This window comes from Myotis nattereri, assembly GCF_964212035.1.
Source record: "Myotis nattereri genome assembly, chromosome: 10".
In the NCBI taxonomy this organism is placed as follows: Eukaryota; Metazoa; Chordata; class Mammalia; order Chiroptera; family Vespertilionidae; genus Myotis; species Myotis nattereri.
In genome coordinates this window covers 1,400,812-1,420,935 of record NC_138085.1, presented here as the reverse complement: position 1 = coordinate 1,420,935, position 20,124 = coordinate 1,400,812, and the positions used below count along the sequence as shown (strand labels likewise).

At 45.4% G+C, this 20,124-nt stretch overlaps 1 protein-coding gene across 1 annotated transcript in view; it reads left to right on the top strand.

Moving 5' to 3' along the window:
• Positions 1 to 20,124, top strand: part of SLC9A2 (solute carrier family 9 member A2) — a gene marked incomplete at its 5' end in the record, with an annotated part of 122,954 nt that overhangs the window by 68,658 nt on the left and 34,172 nt on the right. The window contains 2 exons of the mRNA XM_081101633.1: positions 19,006 to 19,223; positions 19,661 to 19,863. Coding sequence (XP_080957759.1) covers positions 19,006 to 19,223; positions 19,661 to 19,863 — 421 coding nt within the window. The remainder of the gene's footprint in view (positions 1 to 19,005; positions 19,224 to 19,660; positions 19,864 to 20,124) is intronic.

Here is a 20,124-nt window from a genome sequence, read left to right as displayed (position 1 = left end):
CCCCGCCCACCCAGTCTCTGCCAGACCCAGCTCACACAGCGCCTATGCTCCCCACCGAGGAGGGGAGCTTGCGCTTTCATATTTGGCAAAGTCTTTATGGAGAACATACACATATTACTTGGGCTGTATTTTTGTGCAATTGAATCCATACTTTTTTAAAAAATATATTTTTATTGATTTCAGAGAGGAAGGGAGAGGGAGAGAGAGAGAGAGAGAAACATCAGTGATGAAAGAGAATCATTGATCTGCTGCCTCCTGCATGCCCTCTACTGGGGATTGAGCCCACAACCCAGCATGTGCCCTGACTGGAAATCGAACCGTGACCTCCTGGTTCATAGGTGCCACACCAGCCGGGCTGAGTCCATACTTTTAAAGATCAGACATAGATATGGAATGGCAGCAAAAGAATTTTACAACATTCTTTTCATCTGTTTAATTCTAAGCAGTTTAGAGCACAGAAAAGGTCTCCTTACATGGGAATAGAAATTACAGAATTGACCACTCTTGAAAAAAGTAAAAGCAGTTGTTACTTATAAATGGAACTAATGGAGGTTTCATGTGTATGTGTAAACACAGGCAGGATATGCATTCGTATCTGCACAACGAGAAACCTGCTGCCACTGCCCACCTCAGATGTGCCTGGTCCCTCCGGTTAACAGATCATGATCAAGAATGGAGGGTGTAGATTGCATTAAGCTAGACTCAGCCAGCAGTGGTTGAACATGCGCTCAGGACCATGACAGGCAGAGAACCATGCTAAGCATACAGAACGCTGCCCGCTGCCCTCTCCAGCCATCCATTCTGTGGTGAGGAACAGAACACCCACAGAGGCTGGCTGCAGTGCCTGCGAGGGCGCAGTCATGGAATACTGTGGAAAGAGTTTTGGTTGGAATTTTCTATTAGGAAAACAGTCAAATAACAGATCATCTACATAGAAAGTCTGATCCCCCAACTTCCCCTCCAAAGATTTGAGGTCGTGTTCACTGGCCTGAATTCTTTCTATGCTGAGTTTAGAGTGACAGAACAATGAAGAAACCTCAATAGTGGTAACTGTGAAAGCCACTTACAGTGCTCTAACTTCTCTCTCTACACTGGTGATAATCACCATACAGTTATGTTAAAACATAATGTGAGGCAAGATAAGAGGAGGAGGCACCAGTGAATTCTATACTTACCTTACCTCCATGTGGTGCACAGAATGAGTCCTAATCTTGTCAAAACATGAACATGTCTTAGGATGTTATATGGGCAGGTGTTACATTGGATTTTCAAAACAAAATGACAAACCATTGCAGGAAACAAATTAACTCCAACCCCTAGGTCTGTGTCCTCCAGACCCGTCCTCCATGCATCCTCTGGACCTCCAGACCCGTCCTCCACGCATCCTTCTGGTCCTCCAGACCCGTCCTCCATGCACCCTTCTGGTCCTCCAGACCCATCCTCCATGCACCCTTCTGGTCTCCAGACCCATCCTCCACGCGTCCTTCTGGTCCTCCAGACCTGTCCTCCACACATCCTTCCGGTCCTCCAGACCTGTCCTCCACGCGTCCTTCTAGTCCTCCAGACCCACCATCCACACATTCTTCTGGTCTTCCCAACCCATCCTCCACCCGTCCTTCTTGTCCTCCAGACCCGTCCTCCACGCGTCCTTCTGGACCTCCAGACCCGTCCTCCACGCATCCTTCTGGTCCTCCAGACCCGTCCTCCATGCACCCTTCTGGTCCTCCAGACCCATCCTCCACCCATCCTTCTGGTCCTCCAGACCCGCCCTCCACGCATCCTTCTGGTCCTTCAGACCTGCCCTCCACACATCCTTCTGGTCCTCCGGACCTGTCCTCCACACATCCTTCTGGTCCTCCAGACCCGTCCTCCATGCATCCTCTGGACCTCCAGACCCGTCCTCCACGCATCCTTCTGGTCCTCCAGACCCGTCCTCCATGCACCCTTCTGGTCCTCCAGACCCATCCTCCATGCACCCTTCTGGTCTCCAGACCCATCCTCCACGCGTCCTTTTGGTCCTGAAAACCCATCCTCCATGCGTCCTTCTGGTCCTCCAGACCTGTCCTCCACACATCCTTCCGGTCCTCCAGACCTGTCCTCCACGCGTCCTTCTAGTCCTCCAGACCCACCATCCACACATTCTTCTGGTCTTCCCAACCCATCCTCCACCCATCCTTCTTGTCCTCCAGACCTGCCCTCCACGCGTCCATCTGGTCCTCCAGACCCATCCTCCACCCATCCTTCTGGTCCTCCAGACCGCCCTCCACGCATCCTTCTGGTCCTTCAGACCTGCCCTCCACACATCCTTCTGGTCCTCCAGATCCACCCTCCACCTGTCCTTCTGGTCCTCCAGACCCATCCTCCATGCATCCTTCTCGTCCTCCAGACCCATCCTCCATGCATCCTTCTCGTCCTCCAGACCCATCCTCCATGCATCCTTCTGGTCCTCCAGACCTGTCCTCCACACATCCTTTCAGTCCTCCAGACCTGTCTTCTACATGTCCTTCTCAATATTTTTCTAAAAGGCAAATCTGTTCATACTACACCACCATTCTCAGCAACAATTCATTCATGTATCCATGTAGCCATTGACTCAAAACACTTTAATAACATGCCAGACACTATGCTAAGCATCGATGGCACTTTTTCCCCCTTCATGAATCTTCCATTGGGCTGGAAAAATAAATACTAATTATATGATCAAAGATATAATCTTTCTTTCTCCCTCCAGCCCATGGAATAAATTCAACCTCCTGAGGATAACATGTGTCAGTGTCATTTCTCACTGGCCTGGAAACTTCCATCCTGACCTCCTCTCCTGCCCCTGGGACACTCCTGCCACAGTTCTCCAAGTGTGCCGAAGTCTTCGTCTCTCTCACGCCTTTGCACACGAACTCTTCTTTCTTTCTTTCTACTTCCTCCCCTCCCCTCCCCGCTTCTGTGTGGAGGTTGTGGATGCCTTTCCTGCAGCCCCAGCATCACTGCCTTTCCTGTCTGCAGCGCCCGCAGGGTCGTCGCACTGCTCTCTTGTGACTCGCTCTCCTCTTGGACTGTGGACTCTCAAAGGGAGCGGCTGCATCTCATTTGCTTTCACCTTCCTTATGTAGCACAGAACTTGACCCAGAGCAGATGCTAAGAAAACGTTGGTTGATACTAAATTGTTTTTCACAAACGTATTAATTGAATATAGAGGTTAGGAAAGAGAGACAGGCGTGGAAGTGGGGGGCATAATTCACCAGCACCAGCTACAAAAGTGAGGTCATAGTGGGAATACCAAAGGCCAACAGTTGTATGTTTGAAGGGTCTTTAGAGGTAAGAAATTCAACTAGAATTTTCGGCAATGTAATAAGTCTGGTTAGGTTATTTTGTTTTTCATGCTATCACATTGATGTTCAGAATGAGGGGGGAGAGGCTGTGGACTTTAGGCATGAAATCTCACCTGTTTACATGACGGAGAAAGAAACCTCGCCTCTTTGTCATGTATGGCACTACTGTGATATGCGGTGACATGGCCTTGTATCCAAGGACACTCCTCACCACACCCTTCAAACCCAGCAAGACTGAGGCAGACACTAGCCTGCACCGGTCCCCGGCACTGTGAGTTTGTTTTGCTTTAAAAAAATGAAGGTGACTCAGATTCATGGTGACAGTTAGAACTATCAGCTCTCGATGAAGGGGACAAGGAAGGTTTTATTTCCCTCTGTTCCCGGGAGACTGTATTGTGTTTGCCACTTTGATTGGAAGGAGAGCAGTTCGTCTGCAGTTTTCTGAACATGTGGTGTGACTGCCTGAGGTCAGAGCAAACTGCATGCAAACCTCCGTTCAGTGAGAGCACCTGCTGGCCTTTGCTGGAGAGACATGACAGACCAGGACAGGGATTCTGGGAACATCTATCCCAGCCTTCATGAGGCATCAGTGTCGGAGACATGCCCACACTCCCTGCACAGGCCACAGGCCGGCGCCGAAGCCCCTGGAGCCTGCGAGACAGCTCTGCTCCCTTCAGCTCCCTGGACTGGAAGGAAAGAGAACTAAGTTACAGCAAGGTGTCTGGCAGAGACAAGACTCACTCCTGGGGTCTTGTTAAGGATACAGAGCAATGGAAATTGATCCTGTGGACATTCATGTAAAATTCATTGTTTTAGCCCTGGCCAGTGTGGTTCAGTTGGTTGAGCGACGCCCCGGGCACGGAGAGGTCACCAGTTTGATTCTCCGTCAGGGCACATCCCTGGGTTATGGACTCGTTCCCCAGTAGGGGGCGCGCAGGAGGACGCCAACTGATATTTTTCTCCCTCTCCCTTCCTCTCTCACTAAAATCAATGAAAGCATATTTAAATACTTTTATTCAACTTCTTATTCCTACACCAAAGCTGTATTTTTTTCAATCATTTCTGAATAAAAATTTTCGTGAAATTGCTCACATAATGAAGGTACTCTGCCTGGTCCCCTTTTCGTCAGGTGACTGATATGAACATGATCTCAGAAGGAAATGTTTAACACATTAAAAAAAAACAATATTCTCCAGCCAGTTAAAATCACCTTTTGACGGATAAACAAAAATATCTAACACCAAGAGTGAGTGAGTGGAATAGGGTTGTTATGAGAAATGTTTTATTTTAAAAAGTAAAAGTGAAAAGTGGCGGCAGAGTAAATGGATGCTGTGTGGACACGCTCCCATAAACAAACTGGAATTGCAACTAAAATACAGAAAAACTTCTTGAATAATCAACAGAAGACTCGCTGGACAGACTCCAAGGACCGAAAATGGAGACCGCATAGAGATTGGTAGGAGGGGTAGAGGCATGAAACAGCTGGCCAGGAGGCCACAGGCAGCAACTGAATCCTGCAGAGAGATCTCAGCCATGGGGGGTGCCACTGAGAACTCTGGGATCTAATCTCCAAGCTAGGTCCCCCAGCAGAGAGCACCAAAACTGAAGAGGGTACCCACATAACATCTGACTGTGAAAAGCAGCAGGGTGCTGTCTGCCAGGGAGTGGTAGCTGAAAATTCAGGCATCCTCTTAAATGGCCAATGCACAAAATTCCCTGTGGAGCCACCCACCTTGTGCTCTGGCAGAGGGAGGGTAATGTAGACTGGAGATGTGAAAGCAGAACCCAGGACTGGAGACTCAGAGGATAGAGCTCAGATGGCAGACACCCCAAGTTTCCTGGGCTGAGTCATTCCCTCACACAGCGGAGGACATCTTTCCCACATAGACATCTGCCTTGCCTAGGGGTAGACAGTTGGCACACCCTATTGGAAAACACTTTGCCTTGAGGACACTTAACCCATTGTACTCCATGAGCATCTGTAGAGGCAAGCCACGGACCTTCCCCACATGCCAAGCGTGTCTATAAAAAAAAAATGTTTTCCCTAATTGGCAGCCCTGACCAACTTTAAAATCATTTTTCGCAAGAATTTTCAGCTGTAAATATTCAAGAACACCCGAATTGTGAGTAATATATTTATTGTTTATGATATTCATTGCAAATTTATTTTTTAAATTAAATTCGAAATACCATGGCCTGTGGGGATAGTTTCTGTTTTAGACATGTGGCAGTTAACTGGTTAAGAGACTAACAATAACAATTAGCCACCAGGCAGAAGCAACTGCCCCACCCTGTAGAAAAACACTCTCACCACACCTAAGGACAATTGCCTGGGGTGCAATTCAAGTCAGAATCCTATCAGTATGTAGGCATAGGCAGTCTCTGGAAGCTTTGCATCTTTGCCTGATCTAATTAGTCAGGAACAGCCTTTAACTCTGTCCTGCACTAGAGATTGAGAAGCATGGAGAATCTACCTAATACATAGTGACAAACTCGGATACCCAAAATGAGGAGACAAAGAACCCCCAAATGAAAGAACTAGAAAATTCTCCAGAAGAAGAGATAAATGAAGCAGAGATAAGAATTTTATCTGAAACAGAGTTCAGAGTAATGATGGTAAAGATGCTCAACAGCATGAAAAAAGATAGTAATTATAAAAAAAAGAACAGTCTGAGATAAAGAATGACATAGCACAAATAAAGAACACATTTATTTATTAAGAAGGAGCACACAGCAGGTTAGGGGAAGCTGAGGATTGAATCAGTGAGTTAGAAGACAGAGTTGAAATAACACTCAATCAGAGAACCAACTAGAAAAAATTAAAAAACAGGAAGACAGCTTAAGGAAGCTGTGGGACAATGTGCAACAGAAAAATATTAAAATAGCAAATGTGCTAGAAGAGGCAGAAAGAGAGAAAGAAATAGAGAACATGTTTGAAGAGATAATGGCAGAAAACTACCATAATGTGGTAAAGGAAAAAGTCACAAAAGTTCAAGATGCACAGAGAACCCCAAGCAAGAAGAACCCAAACAGGCCCATGCCCACACATCATAATTAAAATACCAAAAGTTAAAGACAAAGAGAGAATCTTAAAGGCAGCAAGAGGAAAGAAAACTATTATCTACAAAAGAACTCCCATAAGGCTGACACCTGATTTCTCATCAGAAACTCTACAGGCCAGAAGGAAATGGAATAAAGTACTCAAGGTAATGAAAAGCAAGGATCTGAGACTAAGATTACTATATCCAGCAAGATTATCATTCAAAATAGACAGTCAAATAAAGAGCTTCCCAGACAAAAAAAAAAGGGGAGGGGGGCGGCTAAAGGAGTACATCCCTACCAAGCCTGCATTACAAGAAATGCTAAAGGGACTGCTGTAATAAGAAGAAACAGGGAGAGAAACTTAGCCATACAGAATTAAAATGGCAATAAATAACTACCTATCAATAATAACCCTAAATCTAAATGTATTAAATGCTCCAATCAAAAGGCATAGGGTAGCTGAATGGATACAAAAACATTGACCCAACTATATGCTGTCTACAAGAGACCGACCTCAAAACAAAGGACACACACAAGATGAGAGTGAAGGGATGGAAAAAATTTTTCCATGCAAATAGAAAAGTAAAAAAAGCTGGAGTAGCAATGCTCATATCTAACAAAATAGACTTCAAAATGAATGCCATCACAGGAGACAACAAAGGTCACTACATAATACTAAAGTATCAATCCAACAAGAGGATATAACCATAGTAACATATGTGCACCCAATATTAAAGCACCTACATATATTAGAAAACTTCTAGAGGACTTTAAGGGAGAGATCAACAATAATACAGTCATAGTAGGGGACTTTAACCCTCCGCTGACTTCACTGGATAGATCTTCCAGACAAAAACTTAACAAGGAAACAGTGACTCTAAAGGACACACAAGATCAGGTGGATTTAATTGACATTTATAGAACATTTCATCCCAATGCAGCAGAATATACATTCTTCTCAAGTACACATGGATCATTCACAAAGATAGACCACACGTTAGGACACAAACTTGTAGGACTCTACAAGTTCAAGAAGATTGAAATCATATCAAGCATCTTCTCAAATCACAGTGGAATGAAATTAGCAATCAACTACAGTAAAAACACCCAAAAACATTCAAACACCTGGAGGCCAAATAGCATGTTATTAAACAATGAATGGGTTACCAATGAGATCAAGAAATAAATCAAAAAATTCCTGGAAACAAATGAAAATGAACACACAACAACCCAAAATCTCTGGAACACAGCAAAAGCAATCATGAGAGGGAAGTTCATAGCACTACAGGCATACCTCAAAAAAACAAGAAAAATCAACAATAAACTATTTAACCTCACACCTTAAAGAACTAGAAAGAGAATAACAAGAAAAGTCCAGGGAGAACCAAGATGGCGGCATAGGTTAACGCCGGAGTTTGCTGCCTTGAACAACTACTTCAAAAGTGAAACTAAAAAACAGAACGGACATCACCCAGAACCACAGGAACGCTGGCTGAGTGGAAGTCCTACAACTAGGAGGAAAGAGAAACGCATACGGACACTCAGAGGAGGCGCAGAGCTGAAGTCAAATTCTGAGGTGCGGAGTGCGCGGAGCGGGCTGGCGGCAGAGGGCGCGGTTGGCATTTTCAATTGGGAGGGAGTCGCAGATTCTGAGCTCCAGATACAGGCGAGTCTTTAGGGACCCAAACTCAAACGGGAGAAGAGGGACTGTCTGGCTTCGGTCAGAGCGAGTGCAGCTTTCTCTCCGAGGTTTGCAGAGGGTGCTGGGAGCTTTCTCTCCGAGGTTTGCAGCGGGTGCTGGGACTCAGAGAGGCAGAGCCCCTGGGAACAGGACTGAGAGCCACCATAACTGCTCTCTCCAGCCCACCCTGTTAATCCTGTGCGACCCGCCCCGCCCAAGCTCTGCACACAGGCATTTGCCGGATAGCCTCAGGCAAAGGCTAGATTAGCACCTCCCTAGAGGACAGAAGTTCTCTCACTGCAGACACAGCTGATTCTCACAGCCATCTGGCCTGGAGGTCAAACCCTCCCTGGTATTAGCTACAACAATCAAGGTTTAACTATAAGACTGCGCACAAAGACCACTAGGGGGTGCACCAAGGAAGCATAACAAAATGCGGAGACAAAGAAACAGGACAAAATTGTCAATGGAAGATATAGAGTTCAGAACCACACTTTTAAGGTCTCTCAAGAACTGTTTAGAAGCCGCTGATAAACTTAATGAGATCTACAAGAAAACTAATGAGACCCTCGATGTTATGATGGGGAACCAACTAGAAAATAAGCATACACGGACTGAAATGACGAATATTATACAGACTCCCGACAGCAGACCAGAGGAGCGCAAGAATCAAGTCAATGATTTAAAATGCGAGGAAGCAAAAAACACCCAACCAGAAAAGCAAAATGAAAAAAGAATCCAAAAATGCGAGGATAGTGTAAGGAGCCTCTGGGACAGCTTCAAGCGTACCAACATCAGAATTATAGGGGTGCCAGAAGATGAGAGAGAGCAAGATATTGAAAACCTATTTGAAGAAATAATGACAGAAAACTTCCCCCACCTGGTGAAAGAAATGGACTTACAGGTCCAAGAAGCGCGGAGAACCCCAAACAAAAGGAATCCAAAGAGGACCACACCAAGACACATCATAATTAAAATGCCAAGAGCAAAAGATAAAGAGAGAATCTTAAAAACAGCAAGAGAAAGAAACTCAGTTACCTACAAGGGAATACCCATACGACTGTCAGCTGATTTCTCAACAGAAACTTTGCAGGCCAGAAGGGAGTGGCAAGAAATATTCAAAGTGATGAATACCAAGAACCTACAACCAAGATTACTTTACCCAGCAAAGCTATCATTCAGAATTGAAGGTCAGATAAAGAGCTTCGCAGATAAGGAAAAGCTAAAGGAGTTCATCACCACCAAACCAGGATTATATGAAATGCTGAAAGGTATCCTTTAAGAAGAGGAAGAGGAAGAAAAAGGTAAAGATACAAATTATGAACAACAAATATGCATCTATCAACAAGTGAATCTAAGAATCAAGTGAATAAATAATCTGATGAACAGAATGAACTGGTGATTATAATAGAATCAGGGACATAGAAAGGGAATGGACTGACTATTCTTGTGGGGGAAAGAGGTGTGGGAGATGCGGGAAGAGACTGGACAAAAATCGTGCACCTATGGATGAGGACAGTGGGTGTGGAGTGAGGGCGGAGGGTGGGGCGGGAACTGGGAGGAGGGGAGTTATGGGGGGGGAAAAAAGAGGAACAAATGTAATAATCTGAACAATAAAGATTTAATTTAAAAAAAAGAAAAGAAAAGACAAGTCCAGAGTAAGTAGAAGGAAGGAAATAATAAAGATTAGAGCAGAAATAAATAACATAGAGACTTTAAAAAAATGCAAAAATATTAATGAAACCAAGAGCTGGTTCTTTGAAAGGATTAAATAAAATTGATAAACCATTAGCCAGACTCATCAAGAAACAAAGAGATGCTAAGTGAAATAAGCCAGTCAATGAAGGAAAAATACCACATGATCTCACTCATTCATGGATAATAGAGACCATTATAAACTTTTGAACAATAATAGATACAGAGGCAGAGCTGCCTCAAACAGATTGTCAAACTGCAACGGGAAGGCCAGGGAGGGTTGGGGGGCAGGAGGTAGGGGGGTAAGAGATCAACTAAAGGACTTGTATGCACGCATATAAGCATAACCAGTGGACATAAGACATTGGGGGATAGGGGAGGCTAGGGGACTGTCTAGGGCGGGGGGATAAAATGGACAAAAAGAAAAAAAAAAGAAAGAAAAAAAAAGAAACAAAGAGAAAGGACCCAAATAAATAAAATCAGAAATGAAAGTGGAGAAGTAATCAATGACACCACAGAAATAAAAAGGATTGTAAGAAAATACTATGAACAACTATGCCAACAAGCTAGAAAATGTGGATGAAATAGACAAATTCCTAGAAAAATATAATCTCCCAAAACTGAATCAGGAGGAATCAGAAAACCTGAATAGGCCAATAACAACAGAAGAAATAGACGCAGTAATCAAAAAACTCCCACCAAACAAAAGCCCAGGTCCAGACGGCTTCCCAAGGGAGTTTTAACAAATATTCAAAGAAGAACTAACACCTATATTCCTCAAACTATTTCAGAAAATCCAAGAGGAAGGAACACTTCCAAACTCTTTTTATGAAGCCAGCATTATCCTAATTCCAAATCCAGATAAAGACACTATAAAGAAAGAGAATTACAGGCCAATATCCCTGATGAACATAGATGCTAAAATCCTCAACAAAATATTAGCAAATCGCATCCAGCAATATATTAAAAATATCATACACCATGATCAAGTGGTACTTATTCCAGGGATGCAAGGCTGGCAAAATGTTTGCAAATCAATAAATGTGATACATCACATAAACAAATTGAAAGGCAAAAATCACATGATCATATCAATAAATGCAGAGAAAGCATTATACAAAATCCAACACCCATTTTTGATAAAAACTCTCAGCAAAGTGGGAATAGAGGCAGCATATCTCAACATGATAAAGGCCATATGTGACGAAACTACAGTGAAGATCATACTCAATGGGAAAAAACTAAAACCGTTTCCCCTAAGAACAGGAACAAGACAGGGATGCCCACTTTCACCACTCCTGTTCAACATAGTACTGGAAGTGCTAGTCATAGCAATTAGACAAGAGGAAGAAATAAAAGGCATCCAAATTTTTAAAAAATAAAGTGAAACTGTCACTATTTGCAGATGACATGATTTTGTACATAGAAAACCCTGAAGACTACACCAAAAAACTGCTAGACTTAATAAATGAATTTGGCCATGTAGCAGGATACAAAATTAAAACCCAGAAATGTATGTCTCTTTTTTTTTATACATCAACTAGAGGCCCAGTGCACAAATTCGTGCATTGGTGGGGGTCCAGCCAGCCCGCCCTGATCGAGGCCAATCAGGGCCAGGCCGGCCTAGGGGAGGGGCCGAAGGAGGTTGGTCAGGCGGCCACACCCCTGATAGGGCCGGTTGGCTGGCCACAGTGTGTGTCATAGCAACTGGTCATTCCAGTCATGCCGATCACTCCAGTTGTTCTGATCGCTTGGCTTTTATATGTATAGATAATGAAATCAAAGAAAGAGAAGCTAAAAAAAAAATCCCATCTACAATTGCAACAAAAAAATTATGATACCTTGGAATAAACTTAACTAAGGAGGTAAAAGACCTGTACTAGGAAAACTACAGGATGTTGAAAAAAGAGATAGAGGAAGACATAAACACATGGAAGAATATGCCATGTTCATGGATTGGTAGAATCAAAATCATCAAAATGTCCATACTAACTAAAGCAATCTATAGATTCAATGCAATTCACATTAAAATATCAACAACGGGGAGAAACCAAGATGGCGGCATAGGTAAACACCTAAAATTGATGCCTCGCACAACCACTTCAAAACTACAACTAAAAGACAAAACGGACATCATCCAGAACCACAGGAAGTCTGGCTGAGTGGAAATTCTACAACTAGAAGGAAAGAGAAAAGCACACTGAGACTCAGAGGAGGTACAGAAGTAAAGTGCAGAGGTACTGAGGCTCGCACAGAAAGGGCTGGTAACTGAGGATGTGGTTGTCTTTTTCAATTGGGAGGGAGACACAAGCTCCCGACTGCTCTGAACTCCAGGTCCAGGTGAGTCTCTGGGGACCTAGACACATACAGGGAGAAACTGGACTGTCTGGCATTAGGCAGAACTCGGAACTCGAGGGCAGCTTTCTCTCAGAGGTGCTTGCAGTGATTACCACGGGACATTGAAACCCGGAGCCTCTTAGGGCAGGACTGAGGATCAGCCACAACTGTTTGCTCCGCCCTGTTGATTCCCTGAGTCCCCACCCCACCAAAGCTGTGCAGAGGCTTTTGCATGTGAATGGCCTGGCCCTTTGCAATCTAAAATTACCTAACAAACTGCAGCTGGATCAGAGAGACCCAGAACATCCAAAAGAAGGCCCAAAGCCCCACAGCAGCTTGCATTGCTTCACAGCTGGGCCTCAGCTGGGCACCTGCAAACCCCAAGCAAAGAATAGGAATCTTCAGATCTCTCCATAGCTCCTGCTGGGTAACCTCAGGCAGAGGCTAAATTAGCACCTCCTTAGATCCAAGAGCCAGTGTGCCCAGTGGTCAGAGTGGGACCATCCAGATTACAACTCCTCAGATCCATAAGGGACACAATCAGGGGGCAGACTCAGTGAGCACCAAAGCCCCACTGAAGCAAGTCTTGCCCAGAAGGGTGTCTTCAGCACAGAAGTTCTCCCACTGTAGACACAGCTGATTCTCACAGACAATTGGCCTGGAGGTCAATTCCTCCCAGTGATACCAACTACAATCAAGGCTTAACTACAAGACTGTGAACAAAGCACACAAAGGGATGAACCAAGAGTGTCCTCCTCAGGTAATTGGGGAGGCTGAGCCACTGGGCCCTATAGGACACCTAGTACAGAAAGCCACTCTACCAACACAGGGAAGCAGCCAAAATGCAGAGACAAAGAAACAGGTAACAAATGACAGAAATAGAGGAAAGCAAACTACTGGATATAGAGTTCAAAACCACAGTTATAAGGTTTTTCAAGAATTTTCTAGAAACCGCCAATAAATTTAGTGAGACCCTCCAGAAATATAGTGAGACCCTCGAGGATACGAAAAAGGACCAACTAGAAATTAAGGATACACTGACTGAAATAAAGAATAATATACAGAGATCCAACAGCAGACAAGAGGATCCCAAGAATCAAGTCAAAGATTTGAAATACGAAGAAGCAAAAAACACCCAATTGGAAAAGAAAAAAGAATCCAAAAATATGAAGATAGTGTAAGGAGCCTCTGGGACAACTTCAAGCGTACAAACATCCAAATTATAGGGGTGCCAGAAGAAGAGAGAGAGCAAGATATTGAAAACCTATTTGAAGAAAAAATGACAGAAAACTTCCCCTACCTGGTGAAAGAAATAGACTTACAAGTCCAGGAAGCACAGAGAACCCCAAACAAAAGGAATCCAAAGAGGACCACACCAAGACACATCATCATTAAAATGCCAAGAGCAAAAGACAAAGAGAGAATCTTAAAAGCAGCAAGAGAAAGACAGTCAGTTACCTACAAAGGAGTACCCGTATGACTGTCAGCTGATTTCTCAACAAAAACTATGCAGGACAGAAGGGAGTGGCAAGAAATATTCAAAGTGATGAATACCAAGAACCTACAACCAAGATTACTTTACCCAGCAAAGCTATCATTCAGAATTGAAGGTCAGATAAAGAGCTTCACAGATAAGAAAAAGCTAAAAGAGTTCATCACCACCAAACCAGTATTATATGAAATGCTGAAAGGTATTCTTTAAGAGAGGAGGAAGAAAAAAAAGGTAAAGATAAAAATTATGAACAACAAATACATATCTATCAGCAAGTGAATCTAAAAATCAAGTGAATAAAAAATCTGATGAACAGAATAAACTGGTGAATATAATAGAATCAGGGGCATAGAAAGGGAGTGAACTGACAATTATCGGGGGGAACGGGGTGTGGGGGTACAGGAAGAGACTGGATAAAAATTGTACACCTATGGATGAGGACAGTGGGTGGGGGGTAAGGGCAGAGGGTGGGGTGGGAACCGAGTGGAGGGGAGCTATGGGGGGAAAAAGAGGAACAACTGTAATAATATGAACAATAAAGATTTAATATAAAAAAAATCAATGGGAAAAAAATCCTCAGGTGAGGATTAACAATAAATAAGTAAATAAATAAATATAAATAAATAAATAATAAATAAATATATCAACAGCATATTTCACAGATCTAGAACAAACTCTCCAAAAATTCATATGGAATAAAAAAAAGACTCCGAATAGCCACAGAAATCCTGAGAAAGAAGAACAAAATTGGAGGGATCACAATACCAGATATCAAGCTATATTACAAAGCCACTGTTCTCAAAACTGCCTGGTACTGGCACAAGAACAGGCATATAGACCAATGGAACCAAACAGAGAACCCAGAAATTGGCCCAAGCCATTATGCTCAATTAATATTTGACAAAGGAGGCAAGAGCATACAATGGAGTCAAGACAGTCTTTTCAATAAATGGTGTTGGGAAAATTGGACAGATACATGCAAAATAAATGAAACTATACCACAACTTACACCATATGTCATAGCAATATTTTTAGCAATACAGCTCTTAGGGCAATGGAAACTAAGGAGAAAATAAACAAATGGGACTACATTAAAGTAAAAAGCTTCTGCACAGCAAAAGAAACCATCAACAAAACAACAAGAAAGCCCACTGTATGGGAGAACATATTTGCCAATGTTCTCTCTGATAAGGGTTTAATCTCTAAAATTAACAGGGAACTCATACAACTTAACAAAAGGAAGAAGATAAACAATCCAATCAAATAATTGGCAAAGGACCTAAATAGATACTTTTCGAAACAGGACATACAGAAGGCCAAAAGACATATGAAAACATGCTCAAAGTCACTAATCATCGAAGAGATGCAAATAAAAATGACAATGAGGTACCTGTCAGAATGGCTATCATTAACAAATCAACGAACGACAACTGCTGGCGAGGATGCAGAGAAAAAGGAACCCTTGTGCACTGCTGGTGGGAATGCAGACTGGTGCAGCCACTGTGGAGAACAGTATGGTGTTTCCTCAAAAAATTAAAAATGGAACTCCCATTTGACCCAGTAATCCCACTTCTTGGAATATATCCCAAGAAAACAGAAACTCCAATCTGAAAGCATATATGCACACCTATGTTCACAGCGGCACAATTCACCATAGCTAAGATCTGGAAACAGCCTCAGTGCCCATTAGCAGATGAGTGGATTAAAAAACTGTGGTACATCTACACGATGGAATACTATGCTGCTGTAAAAAAGAAGGAACTCTTACCATTTGCAACAGCATGGATGGACCTGGAGAGCGTTATGCTAAGTGAAATAAGCCAGTCGGAGAAAGATAACTATCACATGATCTCACTCATATGTGGAATATAATGAACAACATAAATTGATGAATAAAAATAGAGCCAGACACATAGAAGCATCGCACAGACTGTCCAACCTAAGAGGGAAGGGGTAAGAGGTCAATCAAAGGTCTTGCATGCATATCAGCATAACCAATGGACACAGACAGGAGGGGGGAGAGGGTATGTACTGGGGGTGGGAGCGTCAAGGAGGGTACAATGAGGGGAGAAGGAGACTTACATAATAAGTCTTAGACAATAAAGAATTTAAATTTTTTTTAAGTGAAAGTGATTTGTAAAAGTTGGGTAGTGGGTGTTTGGGCATTTATTTTTCTTCATTTTTGCCTCTAAGCTTACATGCTTTATAATAAAATCATTTGAAGCCTCATGTGCATAGGATTAGAAAATTTCAAGATGTAATATGGCCAGGATAATCATTTATGTTACAAATTTTCAAGGTGGCCACACTTCAGAAAGGCTCAGTAGTTTGTGTTGCTGGGTATGCGTCTCCCCTATAAAATATGTCATGGTTCAGCTTCTTAATTGATTCTGGCTTTTTCCCTCATTATTTTGTATTGAGTAAATCATGCTTTTAAAATTCTGGTTAAAGAAAAATTAACCCAAATATGACAGAGGAGGGTGTAGTTACTGTAGTTAACCAGTGGCTTCTGTTTGGGCGGGGCTGGCGAGGGCCCCTGCAGGCTCACTCCAAGGGAGGCCACCTCCCACTCCTGCCCATGGCTGCAGGCTGTGGAGGTCCTATGTTTCCTGTGAGTCAGTGGGACAGAGCTCCTGCCCATTCCTGTCACCAAGAACAAGCGACCAGCTCTGGCCACACTCTCTGGGGGCATGCCCTGGGCGTGGCCACCGCCACGGGGAGGTGAGCGCCAGCCATGTGGGCAGGTGTGCCCCGGCTCCCACAGATGCTCCTCCCAGCCCTGCGAGTGCTTTACCTCCCTGGGCGGAGGGGCTTTGCCAATGTGAGCACTTGGGCATCTTGAGCTCGGAGGTGACGCGAGGTTACCCAGGTGGGTGCTGGTGAGAGGAGGAAAGGACAGGAAGGCAGAGCCCAGTGGCACAACCACAAGCCAAGGACTGTGAGCCGCCTCCGGACAGCAGGCCAGGGACAGACTCTCCCAGAGCCTCCGGACAGCAGGCCAGGGACAGACTCTCCCAGAGCCTCCGGACAGCAGGCCAGGGACAGACTCTCCCAGAGCCTCAGACAGCAGGCCAGGGACAGACTCTCCCAGAGCCTCGGACAGCAGGCCAGGGACAGACTCTCCCAGAGCCTCGGACAGCAGGCCAGGGACAGACTCTCCCAGAGCCTCCGGACAGCAGGCCAGGGACAGACTCTCCCAGAGCCTCCGGACAGAACCCCGCCCCGCAGCCTGGGTTTTAGTCCAGTGAAAGGGATTCTGGACTTCTGGGCTCTGCACATGTGAGATGATGCACATGTCATCGCAAGTCACTCAGTCCTTGGTCATTTCCTCGGCAGCCACAGGAGACAAATCCAAACAGACTGTGGCTGAGAGAGGAAGAGCCAGGGCTGGGCAGGGAGAGAGCAAGGGTTATGTTCTGAGCCAGCCTTCCTGGTGGCAACCCCGGCCCCGTGGTGGTCAGCTGGGTCGTCGGGAGCAGTGGGCCTCGTCTGCCTTTGCTCGCTCATCTGCGAAATGAGTGATAGCAGAACCCGCCTCGGGGGCGTTAGGAGTCGGAACTGCATGGTGCACGCAGTGTTTGCCCAGCGCCTGGCACCGACGGAGCGGAGGTGCAGTAAACATTAACGATTATTATCTGAGCCCACAGCTGCTCACAGGCTTTGCTATATGTTTATGGTGCCCAGGTTTACTGGCCTGTTTAATAAGACACTCTTCCTTCTGGCGACCACATGAATTCTGTGTTTCTCTGTACATAAAGCTAGATTCCCTGCTCGTTGCGGGCAGTGACACTGGGGCTGAGTGCATGGTCCTTGCTTGGTGGGCATTTGTTTTGTTTTCATTGGGCACAGAAATAAGTACAAGTGTCTTTTATGCAAGAAGAGGTTTGTGGTTACCTGTTTGGGTCTTGACTCAGAGGCCTTGGGTTCACATCCTCCTGCCTGTCCTTGCACTCAGGCGGGTCTCCCTAAAACCCCGGGTCCTGCCTGGGCGGGAAGACCCCTGCCATGCTGGGCGTGCGGGCCAATTGGGGTTGTTCTAACTCTAAAGTTGTGGGAATGTAAGAAGCTTCCTAGCTCCTGGCCAGCATGGCATGGTTCCGGGAAGGGAACTCACTGGGATTCTGTCCTGTTTCACTCGACAGCGCCCTCAGGTGGTGCGGCCTTTGGGCACTTTTATGGCAACTGGCTCAGTATAAGCTCCTTTCAGCTCATAGGAAATGTCCCCCTCTCAGTGGCAATGGGGCTGCCAAGTGCTTCATTCCAGGCCGTGAGGAGCTTGTGCGCTGTGAGGCGGAAGGCAGCCCAGGGCAGGGCGCTGCGGGGGGGGGGGGGGGGGGGGGGGGCGGGGGAACAGCGCGGGCAGGTGGCAGTGCCGGGTGCAGAGAGGCAGGAGGTGCGTGGGGAGCTGTCCCCAAAGAAGAACAGCGTGTGAAGAGCTGCAGGCCCTCAGCTTGGGAGCTGACCCAGAGCCCTTCCTCCACCAGGCGTGCAAGGGGCTGTAGGCAATAGACACCGTGAGTCCCGGTTTTGGAAATGCTAAGAGTTTCTTTCCTTTATGAAGTCTCAGAGCCTAGTAGCACACTTAAAATTCCCCAGTCGTGGATATAATAGATAGGTAGAAATGAGACCCAAAACTAAAGCATCAGAGAAAGGGAGAGAGAGAGAGAGAGAGAGAGAGGAAGACATACTCAGGATGAGAGATAGAAAACAACTGGTGACCAATTGCATGGTGAGGGTGGGGGTGCTGAGTGGTGGGGCGCTGAGGAGGCGTGGCGGGGAGAGAGTTCAATACAATTTCAAGGTGAGGATCGTAGGCAGTAGCATTATTTCAGACACCAGAGGAAAGAGAAGGTGGAACTGATTGTATGATGGCGACCCTATGACACGCGTGTCAGAGGTGACATGTGAACTCATTTTTTTGGTTGATTTTTCTTTGTTAAATGGCATTTAAATATATAAAATAAATATCAAAAATATAAGTCTTTGTTTTACTATGGTTGCAAATATTAAAACATTTCTATATGTGACACGGCACCAGAGTTAAGTTAGGGTTTTTCAAAATGCTGGCACGCCGAGCTCAGAAGGTTCGCCATCACTGGTCTGGAAAGATGATGGGGTTTGCAGTTCTTAGGACTTGTTTTCTTCATGATGCTGACAGGATAGCTGATGGGCCGAGGTCCACACACCTTCGATCATGTGGATCTGGAGAAGACGAGCGGCAGGGACAAAGCTGGGTGAAGTTGAGGAGTTCAGACGGTGGGTACCGAGAGACCTCGAGAGGAAGCAGGGTCCCGAGGACGCAAACCACGTCCAATTACGGAAACCAGTTGATGATGTTGTGGTCGTGGGCAGAAGGGTGCGCATGTTGAGCTCTCAAGTGCCAACTCATATTCTGATTAGGATACTAACGGCGGCTGTATCTGTCCTTGCAGAATCACCACTTGTGCAATGACCATGAACAAGTATGTGGAAGAAAACGTATCTCAGAAATCCTACACGACCATCAAGTACTTCATGAAGATGCTGAGCAGTGTCAGCGAGACCCTGATCTTCATCTTCATGGGCGTGTCCACCGTGGGGAAGAACCACGAGTGGAACTGGGCCTTCGTCAGCTTCACGCTGGCCTTCTGCCTGGTCTGGAGAGCCCTGGGTGAGGAGCACGTTGCCCCAGAGAACAGCCATCGGCTCACAAAAGAGCGGGACTTCTTCTCGCCCCTCCCTGCTGCTGCTGCTCCATCTTCCTTCCTTTCTTCATGCTCCCCATCTCCCGCTCTTCCTCATCTTTTTTCTTTCATCCTCATTCTTTTCCTCTTTCTTCTCTTCTCCCTCTTCCTCGTCTGTTCTTTTCTTCCTCGAGCATCTTCATGCCTTTGTTATAAGTCAAGTTAACCTTTCTTGACTCGTCTGAGTCCGCATTTTAACCCATGAGCTTTCACCAAGAGCCTAGTCATATAAGGAGAGGAAGGGGCCAGTTCCTTGGGGCCTATGCTGAAGTCCTTTCCCTGCCACAGAAGCTCAGAAAACGAATCTTCGAATTTACACCCCCTGGCTCACACAGGCCGGTGTTTTGGTTGTTTTCCTTCTCAGGTGTCTTTGTCCTGACTCAGGCCATTAACTGGTTCCGGACAATTCCCCTGACCTTTAAGGACCAGTTCATCATTGCCTATGGAGGGCTCCGAGGGGCCATCTGCTTTGCGCTGGTGTTTCTCCTTCCCGCCGCTGTGTTTCCCCGGAAAAAGCTCTTCATTACGGCTGCAATCGTCGTCATATTCTTCACTGTCTTCATTCTGGTGAGTAGAGTATTTTTCTCCCAGCAAAGTCTCTACCTTCACCGGGAGGAAACCTATCGTTAGACTATCATAATTGTGAGAAATGCTCACCTGTCCGAATGCAATCAACGGGCTGAGACAGAAGTTGGCGAAACGAGGCTTTTAGTGTGGTCTTGCAAGAGCGGGTGTCCGGTTGAACAGGCACGCACGGAGCAGCAATCACAGGCAATTTATCCCTAATGTGCGAGAGTCCCTCCCCCGGTCCCTCACTGGCTGAGTACT